Source organism: Juglans regia, chromosome 3 (genome assembly GCF_001411555.2).
Source record: "Juglans regia cultivar Chandler chromosome 3, Walnut 2.0, whole genome shotgun sequence".
Lineage (NCBI taxonomy): Eukaryota > Viridiplantae > Streptophyta > Magnoliopsida > Fagales > Juglandaceae > Juglans > Juglans regia.
The window spans coordinates 16,861,853-16,882,817 of NC_049903.1; the positions used below are offsets into that span (position 1 = coordinate 16,861,853).

A 20,965-nucleotide genomic window follows, 5' to 3' on the forward strand; every position below is an offset into this window, starting at 1 on the left:
ACTTAAGGAGACGAGTTGTGATTTTATGATACTCTCCTAATATTAATAAGGAGTAATGCTAAGGATAAGTATTAAATGTATAAATTTTATGCAAGTTTTTATATATATAAAAAAAGATTCCACTAGAAAAAATGAATTTTTTCACATATTTTTATAGTGAGATCCATCTTTTATAAAAAAACTTACATAAAATTTGTAGATTTTAAACTTGTATATATAATTATTCATTAATAATATGATATTTTTACTCTATTATAAATATAGCAATATTAAATACATATTTAAGATATATAAATTTCATATAAATTTTTTCAAGAGTGGAATTTATATAAAAATTTCATACAATTTTTTTTTTTTTTTTAACTATGGATTTCACTTTATTTTAGAAAAAATAATAAACGCGTGACCCTTTTTACGACTCTTTATATAATTATATTTAAAATAAATAATATTTTTATAAAATAATTTATAAAAGTAATAAATTATATTTTTAAATCAATATGTAGAGCACATTTAATAAAGTACTTAAATAATATAATTTAATTTAAAAATAATTTTTTAAATTTAAATTTTATTAATAAAATCTTATCATTTAAGTTATGTAGATTATAAGATCTATCCGAGAATAGAATAAGATTTTTATAAATAGCGTGGGTACCCAATGTAAATCATTTTCGCTTGTCATTAGAATTTTAATATGAATACTAATTGTAAATAATGAAATTTTGTAATTGGAGGAGAATAAATAACTACTAATAATTAATCCACAGAAAATAAAAGGTTGTTCGCTGTGCTGTTGCGTGCTCTTCTGTGATCCTTGAGAAGGGGAGAAAGACCCACCGACTCAGAGTGACCCGGGGTAGAAGAATCTCCGCAATCAACCATGTCCGCTTCCGATCCCGAGAAGTTAATCACCAAAGCTGATAAACTGTGAGTCTCTCTCCCTCTCTGCGTAGTTACACAACACCTTGTGAATATGTCTGCATTTGATCGGATTTTAGTTCAGAAGCATTAACGGAACTATAAATTCCTATTAGAAACCGAAAAACGTTTCGATGATTTTATGATTTTGATTCAGCTGGAAAAGTATTTCTCCGTTGTTTTTAATAATCCTTCGGCGAGTAGATTGAAGCAGAAAATCCATGTAATCATTGATTTATCACATATATTTGCAACTTGCAACGTTCTTCTGGAAAAGTGCGCCACAATTTATTTGTATTTCATTGGTTTCGACGTTTTGTTTGGATGGCTTTGATGCTTACAGCTTTAAATGGAAATGCTTTTGTAATTCGCTGATTTTGATAACAACGATCGCTTAGGGTTTTGTTCCTATATCATGTATTTATCTGCCATGGTACTGTCATGACCCACACGTGGATCCAAACACATTGGTCCAATAAATCCAACGGTTGGGAGAAGCATCACTTAAGCTGTTATGGACGTGTTTTACCGCCACCGCCTCACAATCACCTGCAACTAAAGAGTAAGATGGCTTTGGGGTTTGAGGGAACCTCTGCGATGCCTAAGTCAATGACTGGGATAGCTCTTTAATGCCAATGAATTAGATGCCTGTCATACATGGCTTCCTCTCTTATATAGAGCCTTAGAACCGTTCTGTTATTAAATAATAATGGACATATCTGTTATTCAAATTTAAACCTAGAGATGAGGGTTCATCTCTTAGTAAATTTGAATGATAACCGTTTGGATTCCATGCCACCGTTGGATAGTTATCCAGTCGGTATTGGTTGTGGGCTGGATCCTCTTGATACTGAGTTGGGCTCTAGGTAGTGAGGTAGTCTTCGGGCTCGAGTAAGGGCCTAGACCCATGTGGGACTTAACTGGTCGGAGTCCTCTCCATAAGCCATAATGTGTTCAAAGGATGCATGTTCGGGTGATAGTTGCTGAAGGAAATCCAGCTGTTATGTTATCCATTTTATCCTTATCTAGTAGTTAAATAAATGTGGGTTTGTTATGGCTTGGTCCTGGTCTTTAGGAGTAACGTGCTTAGTGGCCCAAAGAGATAAGTCTGTTATTATTTGAAGTGGGTTAGAAGTTGCCAGTTATTTATCAGATTAGTTGGAGTCCATGTATTTTAAATATTCCGCATATGTTAATGAAAGTTATTAGTTGGAGTCCTTGAGTGCATTATGGCGGCCTGGACCCTCGAAGTAACAAAAATTGTTTGTTTGTTAGTTTGGATACGTGATAGGTGGTATTAGAGCTAGGTTTCGATCCTTGGACCTGTGGGTTATGGGTGTGCAGCGGAAGTGTGTGGGCCCATAACCCACAAGTCCCAGTATCACCATCCCTCCTGCATAAGCACAACCTCAATGCCTTCCCTTGAGGCATCACATTCAATGACAAATGTCTTTGAAAAATGTGGAAGTCTTAGAACGGGTGGTGTAGCCATAGCTTTCTTGAGTTTATTGAATGCTTCAATAGCTTTATGGTCCCAATGAAAACCATCCTTGCATAGCAATGCAGTGAGAGGTGTGGCAATGCTTTCGTAATTTTTTATAAATCTACGGTAGTATCCTGTGAGTCCCAAAAAATCCCTTAGAGCTTCGATAGAGGTAGGAATTGGCAACTGTAACATGCTGGAAATCTTGGTAGGATTGACTTGAACTCCCTATGAAGAAATAACATGTCCCAAATACTCTTATCTCATAGCACCCGAATTTGCACTTAGTCATTTTGGCATATAATTGGTGCTGATGGAGTAGTTTAAGCACAATCTCTAAATGTACGAGATGATCACTCATGCATTTGCTATAAATTAGGATATCATAAAAAAAGACTAGGAAAAATTTTCGCAAGTAGGGGCGAAAAACATCATTCATAAGGTTTTGGAAAGTTGAAGGGGTGATATCCACGTGATAACAAAGTTGCGAGGGACCAAGCCTCCACTGATCAATTGGATTCAAAATTTCCAGATATCCAATAAGATAATTCAGCTACATATAAATAGAGGACTCTTAACTGACTTTTTGTTAAACACAACCCTACAAACCAGCAACTAAGAATACTGCTATTTTCCCCTAAAGACTCGGGCAATAGAGCCCACTACAAACCAGTAACTACAACCCATGACTCCATTCAGCCAACATGGCCCACGACTCAGAGGAACATAATAGAACACAAGAAAATATCCTAAGGAAAAAATAACAAGAACACGTGCACCCCATGTGCTTCTTCTAATTACTGGGCGATGAGGATTGGTGGTGCGTGGCTTGGGACGAGACAAACACCCCCCCCCCCCCCCTCTTCAAGGACCTTGTCCGCAAGGTACCTAAGTCATGATCTGAAATCCCTAATCTCCTCCCAACTAGCTTCTTCTTCTTTTGTGCCACACCATTTGATGAGTAGCTTTGTTGTGGTTGTTTGTCCTTGATGTTTGGATGGATGATCCCTTTGTCCAGCCCAGCATATCCTTCACAAGTCTCTTGATCTCCTCCTTTTGGTAATAAGGATACCGGTAAGGTTGGGTGCTAACAAGGCCTGCACCTTCCTTAAGTGATATCTTATGATCTTGGTTTCGATGGGGAAGTCACCCTTGAGGCTCTTGGAAAAGGCTGCTGGACTTAGAAATTAAGGGCTGCAACTCTTGGGGAACTTCTGAGGAGGAAGGTGTTGCTGTTGTCTCCATTTTTTGTAGAACTAACCCCTTGTGAGTCCCTTTAGATTGGAAGTAAAAATTCTCAGAATCTTTCATTGTGAGATCTGAAAGACTAAGTCCTTGGAGCTGAATTGCCTTCCTGTGGCAAGTAAACTTCATAGTGAGTTTAATAAAATCCCAAAGAATTAGTCCCAACAAATAGAGCCAATTTACACCTAAGATAAGGTCAAATCCTACCAAGGGCAGTGAGTATAAGTGTGCATAAAAGACTGATCTTTTAATTGAAAGGAGACTACCTCACGACAGCCCAAACATGGTACCCGCTCCCCATTTGCCACCATTACTGTTAGGTTGTGACTTCCGTTAGTATAAAGATTTGCCCTTTTTGCCACATTCAGATCGACAAAGTTGTACGTGCTTCCCTTATCAATTAGGACAACAACTGATTGGTTTCCTATTATGCCCCACAATTGCATAGTTTGAGGGGATGGTGTGTCCAAAATAGCATGAAGGGAGATTCCCAGCAACTCTCCTTCCTTGGTGGCCTCTTGGCTCTTGGACTTTTCCCATCTCATGTTCATTGGAAACATCCTCAAAAATTTCCTCTTCTCCTTTCGGTTCTAGTCCTTCCAACAAAAATAATTTAGGTGCTCGACACCTATTGCCTTTATTGTCACAATAATAGCAAATGCCTCGATCATGCATTTCTTTCATTTGGGCAGAAGTAATATGTTGGATAGTGAGGTTGGTTTTGGGGTTAGTGTTTGGATTTCGTCGTGGTGGGTGGTTTTGGGTTGGTGGGGCCATGTTGGCTGAATGGAGTTAATGGTTGTTGTCACCGTCCAATATTATCTTTTGACGATGATTTTGGGGTTAGTGTTGGGGTGGTTTCTTCCTTTTGATAGTAGGGATAACGATAAGGCCGGATGCTAACCAGCTTGGCACCATCCATTAGGGAAATGCAGTGATCTTGGCTACGGTGTGGGGGAAGTCCTCTAGGCTCCTTAAATGCCAAACCAAACTTCTCCACTAGTGGCTGTAATTCCGTAGGAATGGTAGTTGAAGAACTACCATGAGAGGCCTTCATTTGTTGTATAACCAGCCCTTTGTGAGTCCCTTTAGAATGACATTAGAGCTATACAACACCCCAGGCCATCAAAAGATTCAATTAGCTCATTCCACATGGAGGGCAAGGCTTTAACTTGGTACCTATGGTTATTGGATTCTCATCCTATTTCCACTTGGCCCGAGTTTGTGCAAGCTTTGCAAATACGTTTTGCACCCACACCCTTTGATGATCTAGTGGCTGATTTTACTAAGTTGAGGCAAATATCAATGGTGGAAGAATATCAAACCAATTTTGAAATCCTATCAAACCGCATCTCAGACCTTTCGGAGGATTTCCAAATTAGCATCTTCCTTAATGGATTGAGGGACGACATTCGAATCTTGGTTACGATGTTCCCTCCCACAACACTACCTACAACTTTTGGTCTAGTCCAACTATATGAGGAAGAGGTGTGGTGTAGATTCAAGAACCAAAAACCACCCAACCAACACCCATTACTCAAGTTCCTACTAGAAATAGTTTCCCTAGACTTCCAGCACCTAACCTAACTACTCCCCCTCACCTATTGGGGCCACCAACGCAAAACCACCCACCATGACCAAACCTAAACACAAATACCAAATCAAACCTCCCTACTCAACGTATCACTTCTGCCCAGATGGAGGAAAGGCGTGATCGTGGCCTTTGCTATTATTGTGACGACAAATGGGCCTCGAGACATAGGTGCCAAGCAACCAAATTATTTTTATTGAAAGGGCTGGAGCAAGATGGAAGAAGAAGTTTTTAAGGAGGTTTCCAATGAACCCAAGATGGGAGAACTGTAAGAAGCCACTGAAGAAGGAGAATTGCTAGGCATCTCTCCATGCTATTTTGGGCACACCCTCTCCTCAGACGTTGTGATTGTGGGGCGTATTACGAAACCTATCAGTGATTGTCCTAATTGATACAGGAAACACACATAGCTTTGTCAACCCGAATGTGGCAAAAAGGGCAAATCTTTACACTAACGGGAGTCACAATCTAACAGTAATGATGGCAAATGGAGAGCAAGTACTATGTTTGGGCTGTTGTGAGGCAGTCTCTTTTCAATTGCAAGGTCAATCTTTTTATGCCCACCTATATTCATTGCCCTTGGCAGGATGTGACCTTGTCTTAGGTGTGGATTGGCTCTATTTGTTGGGACCGATTCCTTGGGATTTTACTAAACTCACTATAAAGTTTATGTGGCACGAAAAAGCAATTCAGTTACAAGGACATCACCATAGAAGATGCTGAGAATTTTTATTTACAGTCTAAAGGGGCTCAGAAGGGGCTGGTTTTACAACTAATGGAGGCTTCTCATGGTAGTTCTTCACTACCATTCCTATGGAATTACAGCCACTAGTAGAGAATTCCAGTTCGGTTTTTAAGGAGCCTAGGGGACTTTCCCCCACATCATAACCAAGATTAGTGCATTCTCCTAATGGATGGCGCCAAGCCGGGTAGTATCTGGCATTATCGTTATCCCTACTATCAAAAGGAAGAAATTGAGCGGATAGTGAAAGAGCTGATGGAAAATGGGGTCATTCACCCCAGTCAAAATCCGTACTCATCCCTGGTGCTCTTAGTACGCAAGGCCAACGGCAGTTGAAGCATGTGTGTCGACTATCGAGCACTCAACCAAGTGACCATTGAAGATAAGTATCCTATTCTTATCATTGATGAACTCCTACATGAATTGGGTGGGGCTTCTATATTTTCTAAACTAGGTCTCTGATCGAGATATCACCAAATTCAGGTATATCCCAAAGATGTGCCCAAAACAGCCTTCCAAACTCACCAAGGCCACTATGAATTTTTAGTGATGCCTTTTGGCCTCACTAACGCCCCCTCAACTTTCCAAAACCTTATGAACAATGTTTTTCGCCCGTACTTGCAAAAATTTGTCCTAGTCCTTTTTTATGATATCCTAATTTATAGCAAATGCATGAGTGATCATCTCTTACATTTAGAGATTGTGCTTAAACTACTCCATCAGCACCAATTATATGCCAAAATGACTAGGTGTAAATTCGGGTGCTATGGGATAGAGTATTTGGGACGCTATTTCTTCACATGGAGTTCAAGTCAATCCTACCAAGATTTCCAGCATGCTACAGTGGCCAATTCCTACCTCTATCAAAGCTCTAAGGGGTTTCTTGGGATACTACCGTAAATGTATAAAAAATTATGGAAGCTTCATTGCACCTCTCACAACATTGCTATGCAAGGATGGTTTTCATTGGGATCATACAGCTACTGAAGCATTCAATAAACTCAAGCAAGCTTTGGCTACACCACTCGTACTAGGACTTCCAGATTTTTCAAAGACATTTTTTGTCGTTGAATGTGATGCCTCAGGGGAAGGGATTGGGGCTGTGGTTAGGCAGGAGGGACGGCCTTTGGCCTATCTAAGTCAAGGATTAAGGGAAAAATATCTTCACCTCTCAACCTACGAGAATGAGCTACTTGCTCTAGTGATGGCTGTAAAAAAATGGCGTGCTTATCTAGTGAGTCATAAATTCAAGATAGGTACTGATCAACAAGCACTCAAAGCCCCCCTCACCCCATGAGGCCCACTCACCTCCTTGGTACACCACACCATCCTCCCCATGGTTCCCCCCATGCTTCAATTCAATGACACTTCTCCACAAAGCCCCCCTCTCATTGTGATATCTCCATAGCCACTTGCCAAGCAAAGCTTTGCTGAAAAACAAGAAGTTCCGAATACCCAAACCTCCTTCTTGAATAGGAGAGCAGATTTTGGCCCATTTCACCAAGTGATATTTGAACTCATCATTGATCCCCCCCCCAAAAGAAGTCACATTGAAGTTTTTCCATGCGATGAGCCACTTTGATGGGGAGTGGGAATAGTGATAGGAAATAAGTTGGCAAGTTGGAAAGAGTGCTTTTGATTAGGGTGACTCTCCCTCCTTTGGATAAATATATCCTTTTCCAACTAGCCAATTTCCTCTCCATTTTTTCTAGAGCATTATCCCAAATAGATATTGATTTGAACATAGCACCCAACGGAAGGCCAAGGTATTTCATTGGCAGCTGAGATATCTTGCATCCCAAAATGTAAGCCATACACTCCACATTAGGAACATCCCCCACCGACACTAGTTCTGATTTGGCCAAGTTCACTTTCAACCCTAATACAGCTTCAAAGCAAAAAAGAAGAGCCCTCAAGGCTCGGATTTCATCATGTCGAGCGCCACAAAAAATTAAGAGTGTCATTGGCGAATAATAGATGGGAAGAGTGCCAGTAGTGGCTTCCCCCAATGAGAATTAATGTGGGTTTGTTATGGGTTGGTCCTGGTCTTTAGGAGTAATGGGCTTGGTGGCCCAAAGAGATAAGTCTGTTATTATTTGAAGTGGGTTAGAAGTTGTCAGTTATTTATCAGATTAGTTGGAGTCCATGTATTTTAACTATTCCCGCATATGTTAGTGAAAGTTATCAGTTTTTCCCTTTCAAAATTGCCTTGAGTGCATTACGGAGGCCTGGACCCTCAAAGTACTAGAACGAACTTGTTTGTTTGTAGTTTGGATACGTGACTGGTACTTGCTGAGATTCTTTACTTATCATGTGATGCACGAGTTATGGTCTGCACTTGACACTAAAATGCTATCTGGCCTTGTCCCCCCTTTTTTTGTTAAGTATCTGGTCTTGCTCATTTGAACAGCTAGTTGGCTGAACAACATAAAGTTCATATGAGCTATCAGAATGAGGAAACAACTAATACTATTGTATTCTACTTGGCCAAGTTGTCCGTGAATTAGTTGTCTCCTAATGGCATACCCTTTTGATCATGCATAGATTATAGTCCTCTTTGGATAATAAAAATTGTTGTTGCTCATAAGTTCTCATTTTGAATCGTGAGCTACATGTAATGAAGCAAAACCATTTTAATTATCTGCTTTATTATCGATTGCCTTTACTTTCCATTTCTCAGAACAAAACTCAGCCTTACAAGGTGGAGTGCTGATTGGAGAACTGCTACTCAATTGTATGAGCAGGCTGGTAGGTCATTCGTTATGTATTTTATTTTTAAAATTATATACAAGTTATAACGTGCAATGGATTATTTGAAGTATCAAACATAATTTGTGTTACCATTCTTGTTTGGGAGTGATACAAAAACACTTTTTCTGCTGTAGCTAATGCTTTTAGGATCGCCAAGGACCCTGAGAAAGCAAAAACAGCGTATGAGAAAGCTTCAAAAGGACAAGAAATGCTTTCTTCGTATCCTCATTTTTGTTGACTATCATAGCCCATCCTTTGGTGTCATTTGATCTTATATTATGGATGCACTTTATTTCTATCTTGTTTATGTCCTTTACAAGTGAATAAGACCCTGGGATGCTGCTAGGCATATGGAGTCTGCCGCTTATCTTGCAAAAGAACTAGGAAATTGGAATGAAGTTGCTGATTTCTATAGAAGGGCATCAGAGCTATACATTGTCTGTGGGAGATCACAACCTGCATCTGATGCTCTTGCAAAGGGTGCCCGGTAAACTTAATTTTCATTCTCTTGGTTTTTGAATTGCATTTTCTTATTAATTTTAGCATAGTTCAAGGAGGCACCACTCCACATCTCTTTACTTAGATACTGAAAACTTGTCCCAGTTTCTAGAAGTCCTGTGAAAAAGATTTGTGCAATTTTCTTTTATATCTTTCTGTTTAAATCCAAGATTGTGAATGGGGCTGTTATTATAATTAGCAGTTATCCTCACATATCAAAGTCAACTTTTTTTAAAATCCATGATCCTTTCTTTCAAATATTAAATTGGTCATTTTGTTTTCCAAAATTCTGTTGATATTCACTTACATGGTGCGTATAGAGGATGAAGGTTGACTAAAACCTTGTAATATCGTTGCCAATATATTGAGGGCTTTTTTTTTGATAAATAAAAAAACTTTATTGCTCAAAGAATAGGTCTAGCCCAGTATATACAATAGGGAGCCCTGGCTAAGAGGGCGCAAGAAAGACAAGAAAATCATGAAGGGCCATGCCATTGAAATCAACAGCAGTGGCCCAAGTACAAAGAGTGCTATAAATATATTGAGGGCTCTTATGCTGATGGACACTGACTTGAATCGTAATTTCTGGATATGAATTTCTTTTCCATCTGTGTGTCTTGTATGAATTTCTTTTTTGCTTGTCTTCTTGTTTTTTCATCTCTGTTTTTTTTTTGTACTTCCTTTCTCAAGATGATGTAAAAACATAGACTAGTTATTAAAGTCTTTTGTCTCCATTTTCCACCGTTCCTTTCTATATCTTTACATTCACTTTGGCTTGGGAAACAGTGAGATATTACTTTCTATTTCAGTGCTCTTGAAGATGCTGTGCCTGATGAAGCTATTCAGCTTTACACTGATGCTTGTTCTATTCTTGAAGAGGATGGGAAGGAACAAATGACCTTTGATCTGTATCGTGCTGCAATAAGTGTTTATGTAAAACTTGAGAAGTAAGTTTTGGTACTCTTTACACAATTTTAATGTACACACTCAAACCATGATAAAATTTCTTTTTGGGTTTTGTAGAAACTTGTGCCATGTCCACAAGTGAGAAACTGTAATGTTGATGGCTCACCAATTGCTGTTTAACACGTGTTCCTTATGATACACTGTCAAAACTGTCGCTGATTGTGAATCTTGATAAGTCTCATGTGTACATACAGTGCTAAAAATTTATTATTTAGGGCAGACATTTCACTCTTGAGATTTGAGTTCTTGGAAACTAGAAGACCGGAAAAGAGAACAAAAATTCAATGTGCACCTATTTTAGATGTTACATTTGTATTTATTCTTTATTATAGGGGTAGGAATTGGCAACTTATGTTGTATGTGAAGATGAAATGAAATAGGTTCATTTTACAGATATCAATACGAGTTCTCAAAGTGTATCTTTGAAGTTGAGGTGTCTGATACTTTGCATTCTTGTCATATTCTGACATTTATATATAACTTGAGTTTACATTGCTGGAATCCCGGAGACTGTGCAAACGCAACATGTCTTTTACCCGGTTAAACCCTGGACCTATATAGCAGCACGTCCCCATCACATAGCTTAGGTAAGCCATTGACTTTTCACTAATGGGACATGGCCCCTAGAATTTGTTTGCACCCAAGGATTTGAACCTTGAACCTAGAAGGAGCATACCACCAAGAACAAGGCCCTTAGCCAACCGCTAGGGCTTCTTGCATGAATAATGAAAAAGTACTACTCGTGACTTAGACATTACCTGGCTGTGTTAGTATTACTGTTGTCTGCCAGAATGGGCGTTGTTACTGAGATCTTATAGCCTTATAGGATTCAAATCAATTTCTCTAAAGAGTTATTTTGCCTGTCAATTCACGTGCTACTTTAGAGGTTAGTATTAATTACTACTTTCATTGCGTTCAGATACACAGATGCTGCAGCTTTCCTATTGAGATGGGGCGTTGCAGCTGATAAATGCAATGCTACCAATAGCCAATGCAAGGTGAGAAAGAATACTTGAGTCATATTCTTTATATCCAGATACTATGTGCCCAAGGATTTCTTTCTGCTGTTTCCCTTGACTATGAGAAAGAACAACTCTTTCTTTCCTCAATAATTTCGTTTCATTTATTCCTGCCTTTTAAATTTTCTTTTAATCTAGCTCCTTGGATACTAAGGATTGTGTTGCAAGTGGACTCTTTTGCTTCTATAGAACGTGCATGTCCTAAGAAATGTTGGGCATGCATATGCCTTAGTGCTCCATTTGAGCAGCGTCTGCTCTGCACCCCTTCTGTGCATCCGAAGATTATCCTCTCTCCTAGCAAATTCTGTTAACGCCATATGTTTTGATCTCCCAAAGAATGACTTTAGGCTGCATCTTTGTTCTTGTGCAATTATCCTGTACTTCAACCAGTCTTGAATGTTGAACTTCGTAGTTAATTCTCAATTACAAATTAAAACTAGGAAAATTATAATCTATTTCTTCCAGAGTTAGCATCTATGTGTCTACTTTGTCGTGTTCAAACAGTATTTTCGAATAAATATGTAGTTTTTTTTCAATTACAAATTAAAAGTTGGAAAATTATATTCTTTTTCGTCCAGAGTTAGCCTCTATGTTTCTAGTTATATTTTGTCATGTTCTAAATGTCTTTTGGCAGAAATAATCCCTGACACTCTGTGTTTACTTTGTCATGTTCAGACAGTATTTTCGAAGAAATCTGTAGTTGTTTTTCAATTACAAATTAAAAGTTGGAAAATTATACTCTCTTTCGTCCCGAGTTAGCCTCTATGTTTCTAGTTATATTGTCATGTTCAAAAAGTCTTTTGGTAGAAATAATCCCTGACACTCTTTGTTGGTTTCAGGCATACCTTAGCGCAATTATTGTTTACCTTTATGCACATGACTTCAAGCAAGCAGAGAAGTCCTATAATGACTGTTCTCAGTGAGTATAGGTTTTCTTGCAGCAACTTCTGGCATTGGTAGAATATTGTTTTTTTGGCATCAGTAGTTTATTGAAATGCTCTAATTAGCTTTCAAACTTACTGACTAGGGATCGCAATACTTAATGGTACTCAAAACATAGTTGAATACTTTTTTAGGCAATAACACATTTGACTTCTCAAACTGCCACTCTGTTTGCACACCCAAACTAACAAAGTTATCGCATAGCCCTCTAATTTGAACATAAATAAAATATCTATCCCTTTGTTAAGATTTGGCCATTATGATAATGAAAAATAGGTGATGTGACACAATCTTAATGTTTGGTTCTCAGAGGAGGCAAATTGCAAAATGAATGGTAGCTTGGGATGAAGTGAAAACTTATGTAGTTTGATGGCCATGTTGCAAAAGGAGTGGTAATTTTAGGGGGTAAAGTGAACACATTTTTACATGAGAACTGCTAGGTACAGTCCTGAATTGGGGCTTGCTTGTGGACAAATGTACTTAAATAGTAATTTACTCTTTAAATTATAGCGAAATGTCAAAAAGGCCCCTAAGCTCAAATGATCAGATCCAGCTTTCTTCCTTCCCTCCCTACAGCGATTCGCCTCATTTGGCCTGAAGAGGTTCTTAACTTATTATTTCATCTTTACTTTCAGGCTTCAACTGAGTTTTCTAGAACTTCAGTAAATGTGTGGTCCGGGCACGGAGAAGATCCAAGTTTTTCAATATAGTGTACATTGAGGGAAGGAAGAGTTCAGCTTTCTCGTGTTTCGCAGCTCATCCAATACAATAGAGACCCTTCATAAGTGAACAGCAGTCAAGTAAACTTTAAAAGATACAACTGTTTCAGGAAAACAATAAATTGGTAGTCCAGAAAAGATGGAGTCCTTACTTTGCAAGATAGAATTTTTATTTTCTTTCCTCATGCCGAACTCACAAGATCAAAGCCTACTTAGCAAACAAACTTTCGAATAAATGAACAACCAATTGCAAGAAAACTGCGTCAAAACCTTATCATTCGAATATACCATCCAAACCACCAACCCCCTCAAACTAAGTGAAAACTTGTTCAACCCGTCAACCAGAAAAAAAGAAATTCAGCACCACAACAAAATACTAAGTCCAGAAGCCAAAAAGCGAACGTTTTCCCAAGAATAAGTGAACGATTACCATTAATACTCATGTCAGAGACTTTGGTTTCCAAAGGTCCAGGTGGCAGCAACCCGAGGCCCCCTGGCTCTTTACTCGGGCGACCGAAAACGGAAAACCTACCCAAGAATAAGAACACAGCCGTATTGCAGCGGGGTCCTGTGACAAAAATCCCCGGGAAAAGAGTCCAAGCCATAGCTGGAAACCAAGACGAGAAATTTTCATCTTCAACTTTTGTCTCTGCGCTAACTAGCGTTGAGTGAAGTAAGTTTGTATGGAAGGAAACTAAAATTGCACAAGACGACGCGTTGGAGAGAGAGAGAGAGGGAGAGAGACCTAATTCGTGCAGGGGAATTTGGGGAGGGAGAGGGACTGAGGGAGAGGATGTATTTGGGATGAAACGACTCGTTTTTTAAATGAAACGAGCCGTTTCATTAATTCGTGCGCACCCAAGCCTCAATCTGGGACTGCGTCTAGAATTTTTCTTGTTACATTCACACATTTCTCTGCAAAATGAGTGCTAGCTTGGGGAAATTTTTGTTACATTCAGATTCATCACTTTACTTATTGTTCTATTTCCAGTTCAAATATTTGTATCTCCTGGCTACATTCTATGATGATTCTAAAATGATCACTGGCTCTGATCATCTGTAGTTACTGTCAAAAAATTCAGTTACAGATTCCATTTATTTTATTTAAAGGATTGGGAAAGGAAAAACCACGGGGGATATATGGACCCAAATATTGTTGTTTTAACGTTTTGCCTTTGGATTATTCTTCAACTGGCTGTGCATAGCCTTTGTTTAAATCAAAATCAAATTAACAAAAACTTGCTCCAAACTTCCGGGATTGATGAACAATTGAGAAAGAAAATGACCTTCTCTGGTGGTATATATGCTCCGGGTCTCCTTGATAAACCCTGAACCAAAACCCTCAACTAGAGATATAACAAATCCACACTTTTTCTACTATGAGTTTCCACCACAAAGGATTCTTCTGATCTGACTTGCAGCTTTTGGCCCTCCATAGGATCGACGTGTTTTTGAGAAGTGACCAGGGACGTTGTGCTAGTAAGCTTCTGTCTGCTTATTCAGAAGGTGACATTGAAGAAATCAAACGGCTGGCTCAGTCAAGCACTATTTCTAATCTTGACCATGTGGTAAGAATTTCAATTCTGCGGTAGCCTGTTTTTTTGTTCAACTTTTCCTTGACCATCCTGCTACGTGAATGAAATGTGAGGTACCTTAGGGTTCTACTATTTACAAGCTGGTGTGTAAATACACATTTAGTGTATTCTGTATACTTCCTGTGTACATGGGCTATGCCTATTTCATTCATATATATAATATTGATCTTGTACTTATAAAAAAAAATACACATTTAGTGTAGAACCATGTCAATAAATATATTTTTTTATGTTAGCTGATGTCGCAAGCTTCCACATCAGTGGTGTGTTTGGTATGTCAAAAAACAAACTTGCAAATTGAATTTTTCAGTACCTTGACTTCGTTCCTAGTTATCTTACTTTAAAATTTGGTTAATTGCATCATTGCATATTGCAAAGCTGAAATGTTATGCAAATCTCTCTCTCTCTCTCATGAGTTTAGATATGTACTTCACTTAGCTTCACTTAATACATAGACCTCATGTGCTTTAATGTGCCTCAACCTGAAAACACACCATTTCCTCTAGGTAGATCCATTAAGTCACAAGAGTTTGTATACCTTCATCTAACACCACCCCTGATCACCCTGCCCCCTCTCCCCAGCAAAAAAAAAAAGGAGGGGGGGTGGGGGACAAAGTTATGAAAGAGAGTAACAAATGGGTTTTTAGAGATAGCATCTAAAACATTAGTGGGGCCATGAAAATTACAAAATTCAAGAGAAACAAAGGTTAAGGGTTGGCTAGGATTAGTGAAAGGAGACAGCTTTTCTCTGTTTCAAGCTTGTCACAACTCACAAGTCACAACCCTGATAAGATAGGATTTGTGTTTATTAATGCTGTTATTTACAATTGGCTTTGCTGTTATTTACTAGCTGAGATTAACAAAGGAAGTTTACTAAAATTAAATTTCCCACTTAAAATTCAGGACAACTTTTCTTTAGCATTTTTTTCCCTTAAAGATCTGCCAACATTCCTGCTTTAAAGACATGACAGGAGAATTAGAGAAAGATAGAGACAGTTTGCTGGCCTCACATAATTTAATTTTGTCCGTGTGAGTCTTTAGTATTAAAAGTTGTGAGCCTCATACATTTTCTTTTGTCTCTGCAAACTTTTCCATGGAGTTTGGGTAGAGAACTCTAGGAGATTTCAATTCCAATTAATTACTAGTATTATCATGGTAATAATGAGATTTTGGCAAATATGCTTTAGTTTGCATGCATTTAACTGAGGTGGAATGTCTCAGATCATCAGGCTTGCAAGGAAACTGCCTACGGGAGAAGTGAGTGCACTGAAGACTGATGATGCGGAAGAGCAAGAGCCACTGGACGAAAATGACCTCACTTGACCTCTCAAAGATCGCGGGTGTACCTACTTTGTGTATGCATTTCGATGCCACTCTTCACATTGTGCAGTGTTTATATATATATATATATATATACATTTTTTTTTTTTGGGGGGGGGGGGTGTGTGCGCGGCCATTACCAGGGTCAAAAGCACATCAAGGAAACGGAAATATAAACGTCGGCTCATTGCCAAACTAGTATCAAAACAACGATGGTTGCAGTCGCAACCTTCTGTATCTTTTAGTTTTCCTTACCTTAAAGTAGCACACTCGTTGGCAAGGTACCTTAGTTGCAGTTATTTTTGGAGCTCAGCAAACGTATATAGGAAATGACAGTGAAACTTTGGGATTTATAAACAGTTAGAATATTTCACCTCATGATCCTCTAATTGGTACAAATAATTTTATCCTTAGACTAAGGAATTACAAAAAGGTGATAGTACGAAGACTCAATTGTCAATTTCCATGAAATGATACGATGTATAGTGCAACAATAAATGGAGCATTTTTCAAAACCTATTCCAATATATAAAAGCTGAATTATCGTCTATGTAAAATATTGTGTCAACTTGACATCTATCTATTTTAATTTTATTTTTAATTATTCTATTATTCTTGAATTATAATACAAATGCATTTGTATTTCTAGAAATACTTTAGGCAGATTGTAAATTTACAATCTATTACCTCACAAGGTAATTTAGAGAGATTACATAAAAGTAAATTTACAAATTAACGTGATTTTATGCAGTACGTCAGATTGTAAAGTTATTTTTGTTGTAAAGTAAATCTTATAGATCGGATAAAGTCACATCAATTTATAGATTTATTTTTATATAATTTTTTTGTATCTATAATATTTCTCGGACACTTTTATTGTTTATGACCACTTTATTATTCACCTTTTGCATTTATCGTCTTTTGTACTTTCGTCAACTTCTACCAATATATTACCACTTCATTGTCTCTTGCACTTTCCTGTTTTGCACTTCCCATAAACTTCATTTGTTGTCTCTTGCACTTTCTGTCAATTAACGCCTTTTATTTTCTGAAGTTTGGTTATACCTTAGAGCTAGTTGGCTTTCTAAGATACTATCTCAGCATATAAGTTTATTAGCTGATTGTCGTTGATGCTACTCCAAACAAAACAAATCTAATTAGGGGGTCGTGAAAAGTTCTAAAATTGGTTTCCTTCTTAGAGATGGAACTCTTTGCTGCACTGTCAATGATGTTGGTGGCCATTTCTTTTGTGCAACAATTGAAACTCCAGTGCCAAGCCCAACATTTAAAGCTGTCGTTTAGTGCCCACTTTCTTAGCATCCCTTGCAGTTTTGACTTTCGAATTGTTCTTATGAGCTATACTTGTCCAAGTATAATGACCACAGAATATGATGGTTCATTTTATCTTTTGAATTTCCCCTCTTTTATGTATTTTATTTTTAAGGAATCTCTGTTTATAAATTGTCAAGTATGTTGAATTTCTCCTTTTTTTTTTTATAGGTAATACAAAAAAAAAAAGGAGAATTTCTCCTGACTATAAGAGAGATAGGGAAATATAATACAATTAAAAATTTAATAATTTCTTACCAGAAATTCTCATGTTTGAAGCCGAATTATGGCCAATTTAGGGTACGTTTGGGTGTTGAAAAGTGTTGAGAAGTGTTGAGAATGTTTGTGAATAGTTATGAGTAGAGATTGGAGTGAGTTTGTGGGTCCCATTGAGAGTATTTTGAATTGTTTGGATGTGTGAAGTATGTTGAGTTGTTGACTTTTGAGTAAGTAGTTGATAAATGTGTGGGTCCCATAAATATTATAGTGATTTTATTTTTAGTAATAAATATTATAATGATTTTATTATAGTGATTTTTTAATATTAATAAATATTGTAGTGATTTTATTTTACTTTTATATATAATAATGATAAATAGTATAATGATTTTATTTTTAATTTATATATAATTGTGATAAATATTATAATGATTTTATTTATATATATATATATATAATAGTTATAAATATTATAGTAATGTTATTTTTTATTTATATATTATAGTGATTTTATTTTTAATTTATATATAATAGTGATAAATATTATAGTAGTTTATTTTTTATTTATATATAATAGTGATTTTATTTTTTATTTATATATTATAGTGATTTTATTTTTTATTTATATATTATAGTGATAAATATTTTTTATTTATATATTATAGTGATTTTATTTTTTATTTATATATTATAGAGATTTTATTTTTTATTTATATATAATAGTGATAAATATTTCTTATTTATATATTGTAGTGATTTTTTTATTATTTATATATTATAATGATTTTTTTATTTATATTTAATAGTGATAAATATTATAGTGATTTTATTTTTTATTTATATATAATAGTGATAAATATTTTTTATTTATATATTATAGTGATTTTATTTTTTATTTATATATTATAGTGATTTTATTTTTTATTTATATATTATAGAGATTTTATTTTTTATTTATATATAATAGTGATAAATATTTTTTTGTTTATATATTATAGTTATTTTTTATTATTTATATATTATAATGATTTTTTTATTTATATTTAATAGTGATAAATATTATAGTGATTTTTTATTTATTTATATATAATAGTGATAAATATTTTTTATTTATATATTATAGTGATTTTATTTTTTATTTATATATTATAGTGATTTTATTTATTTATATATTATAACGATTTTTTTATTTATATTTAATAGTTATAAATATTATAGTGATTTTATTTTTTATTTATATATAATAGTGATAAGTATTATAGAATATTTGTGAATAGTTATTAGTAGAGATTGAAGTGAGTTTGTGGGTCCCATTGAAAGTATTTTAGGTTGTTTGGTATGTGAAGTATTTTCAAAAGTACGAGAATACTTGGAAAGTGTTGAGGACACTTGGTCACCCAAACACAGCCTTAAACTTCGCGCCCTCTTTTCAATTGAAGCTAAAGCCATGGTCCTTTATTTGTCATAAAAATAAAAAAAAAATTAAATAAATAAAAGACCCGAAGAGATTGTTTTTTTCTTCTCTTGGGCAAACTTCGTGTGTATGGCACCCGCCAGCGTTTAGATAACATAATTGAATTGAAAGTCTTGTAAAGTCTTAAATCTTGAATAATAATAGACAATGAGTTGAGATAAAATTTAAAAATTGAATAAAATATTATTATAATATATTTTTTTAATATTATTTTTATTTTAAAATTTTAAAAATTTGAATTGTTTATTTTATTTTATATAAAAATTTAAAAAATTATAATAATTAAATAAAATTAATTGAGTTGAGAAGTTTTTGAAAACAAACGATAAGCCGAATATTGTCTTGTTAAAGGTTGCTGGGTTTAGGCTCAAGCAATGAGCTAAACAAGTTAATAAATGTACCAGAGTCGGTCGGCCCACAAGACTATTCTCATTTGGGATCCATGATCAGGAAATTAGTAGCCTCCTCCCTCTGTGTAATTGGGCAGGATGAGTCTTTTGGAAGGGCAAGGGACCGCCGGATGTAAACAGTAAAACACCCCCTCCTCAAGGAGAAAAAAAAAAAAACAAAGAAAGCAAGAGCTCACTCTCCCTCCTCTCCATCTTGTTAAGCTTCCACCGTTAGATAGATCATTACACGCACACTACAAATCCCATTCTCAGAAAGATCCTTTTTTTTCTTTTTTAATTTTCTCGCTGCTCTGTATTCCCCACTTACCAGAAAGAAAGGCTTCAAGAAAACAGAGCATTATCAAGAAAGCAAGATAACACCACTCTTCATGGCCGCCAATTGCCCATATCTCCCCCTTCTCCTTGCCATATTCACCATCATCAACTCAGCCTCTGCACAACTCCCAACCACCACCACCACCCCTTCTCCACCTCCACCACCTTTTGTTCCATCGCTGCCACCTCCCTCGCCATTGCCAACACCTCCTCCTCCTCCTCCATCTCTGTCGCCATCTCCCCCTCCATTGCTAACGCCGTTACCACCACCTCCATCTCTATCAACACCTCCCCCTCCATCAGTCACGCCACTCGCACCACCTCCCCATCATTTTCCATCCCCACCTCCTCCTCCTCCTTCCCGTCGAGCACCAGCACGACGATCACCGCGACCTCAACAACTGAACAACATAATCGACGCACTGATGGGCGCCGGTGACTTCACGAATTTGGAGGACATTATCTCAGCGATCAATCCATTGAGTCTCCCACTGAGCGCCACCATCTTCATCCCACAAGAAGATCCCCTCAACGTCACGCCCCTTTACATGGACCCCTTCATTTTTCCCTACCACATTGTTCCTCAGCGTCTCTCTTTCTCTGACCTCCAACTCCTCAGAACCAACACTCGCCTCCCAACCCTCCTACCGCACAAGTCTATCCTCATCACCAACAGCTCTGCCTCCAACTTCACCCTCGACGACTCTTGTATCACCCAACCAGACGTCTACAGCAACAACGCCGTCACAGTGCACGGAATTTCCGCCGTTCTTGACTACGCTACTTACGGTGATGGGTTGCACAAATCGTCCAAACCTCCAGCACCGCAGCCGGAGGCTATTACTCCCGCACCGCGCTTTGCACCAGGCGGACCAGTCACTGACTCAATGTCAGATGCTGCGTGCCTTTGCAGCGAGTCTCCGATTGTTTTCTTTATTGTTTCTGCGGTTCTGGCTTTCAAGATTCACGGGAACCCTCTTGCTCGTTGACGGGTTCCCGAGTTTTTCCAAGAATTGGAGTACAGAGTGCTGTTGCGCAGCACAAAGGATCAGGTCCAAGATGAGTATTTCTTTCTTGGGGTCATTCATGGGGTGGCAATTGCCAATCATCTCTGCAGGTCTCGTTCTTCGATGGGTTTATATCTTAGGAACCTTGATCTCAGCCAAAAGACCTTTATCATCGATCAGAATCCTTTTTAATTTTCATATATTTCCACGAGGTTTTAGTTTGCTCTGATCCTGTACATGACTGTATTCTTTCTCATGAATGCGGGTAATATTTCCATTCTGCTAGAAAATAAAATGTTTCTTTTGTCTGTTACACTTTTCACTCTTTGGGATTCACGAGGATAATTGTAGTATTGTACAGCCATATTCATTTCGAATGAAATAACACTGTTGTTTCCTTTTCCCAGTTTCCTTTCCTG

The 20,965-nt window shown here is 37.1% G+C and overlaps 3 protein-coding genes across 3 annotated transcripts in view; all 3 read left to right on the forward strand.

The window, feature by feature from the left end:
* Positions 1-780: 780 nt before the first annotated feature.
* On the forward strand, positions 781-16,076 carry LOC108996875 (gamma-soluble NSF attachment protein-like). Its single transcript, XM_035688942.1, has 9 exons — positions 781-930; positions 8,663-8,730; positions 8,868-8,952; positions 9,062-9,220; positions 10,041-10,178; positions 11,117-11,195; positions 12,056-12,135; positions 14,316-14,445; positions 15,694-16,076. Exons 1-9 carry the CDS (start codon positions 884-886, stop codon positions 15,793-15,795), a joined length of 888 nt encoding a protein of 295 aa, XP_035544835.1. The 5' UTR covers positions 781-883; the 3' UTR covers positions 15,796-16,076.
* Positions 16,077-19,306: 3,230 nt separating this feature from the next.
* LOC108996930 (pollen-specific leucine-rich repeat extensin-like protein 2) lies at positions 19,307-20,887 on the forward strand. Its single transcript, XM_018972976.2, has one exon. It carries the CDS (start codon positions 19,593-19,595, stop codon positions 20,526-20,528), a length of 936 nt encoding a protein of 311 aa, XP_018828521.1. The 5' UTR covers positions 19,307-19,592; the 3' UTR covers positions 20,529-20,887.
* Positions 20,626-20,965, forward strand: part of LOC118347992 (subtilisin-like protease SBT2.2) — a 10,409-nt gene continuing 10,069 nt past the window's right edge. Inside the window, exons 1-2 of the mRNA XM_035688707.1 lie at positions 20,626-20,673; positions 20,759-20,811. Of these exons, the coding sequence (XP_035544600.1) occupies positions 20,626-20,673; positions 20,759-20,811 (101 nt within the window). The remainder of the gene's footprint in view (positions 20,674-20,758; positions 20,812-20,965) is intronic.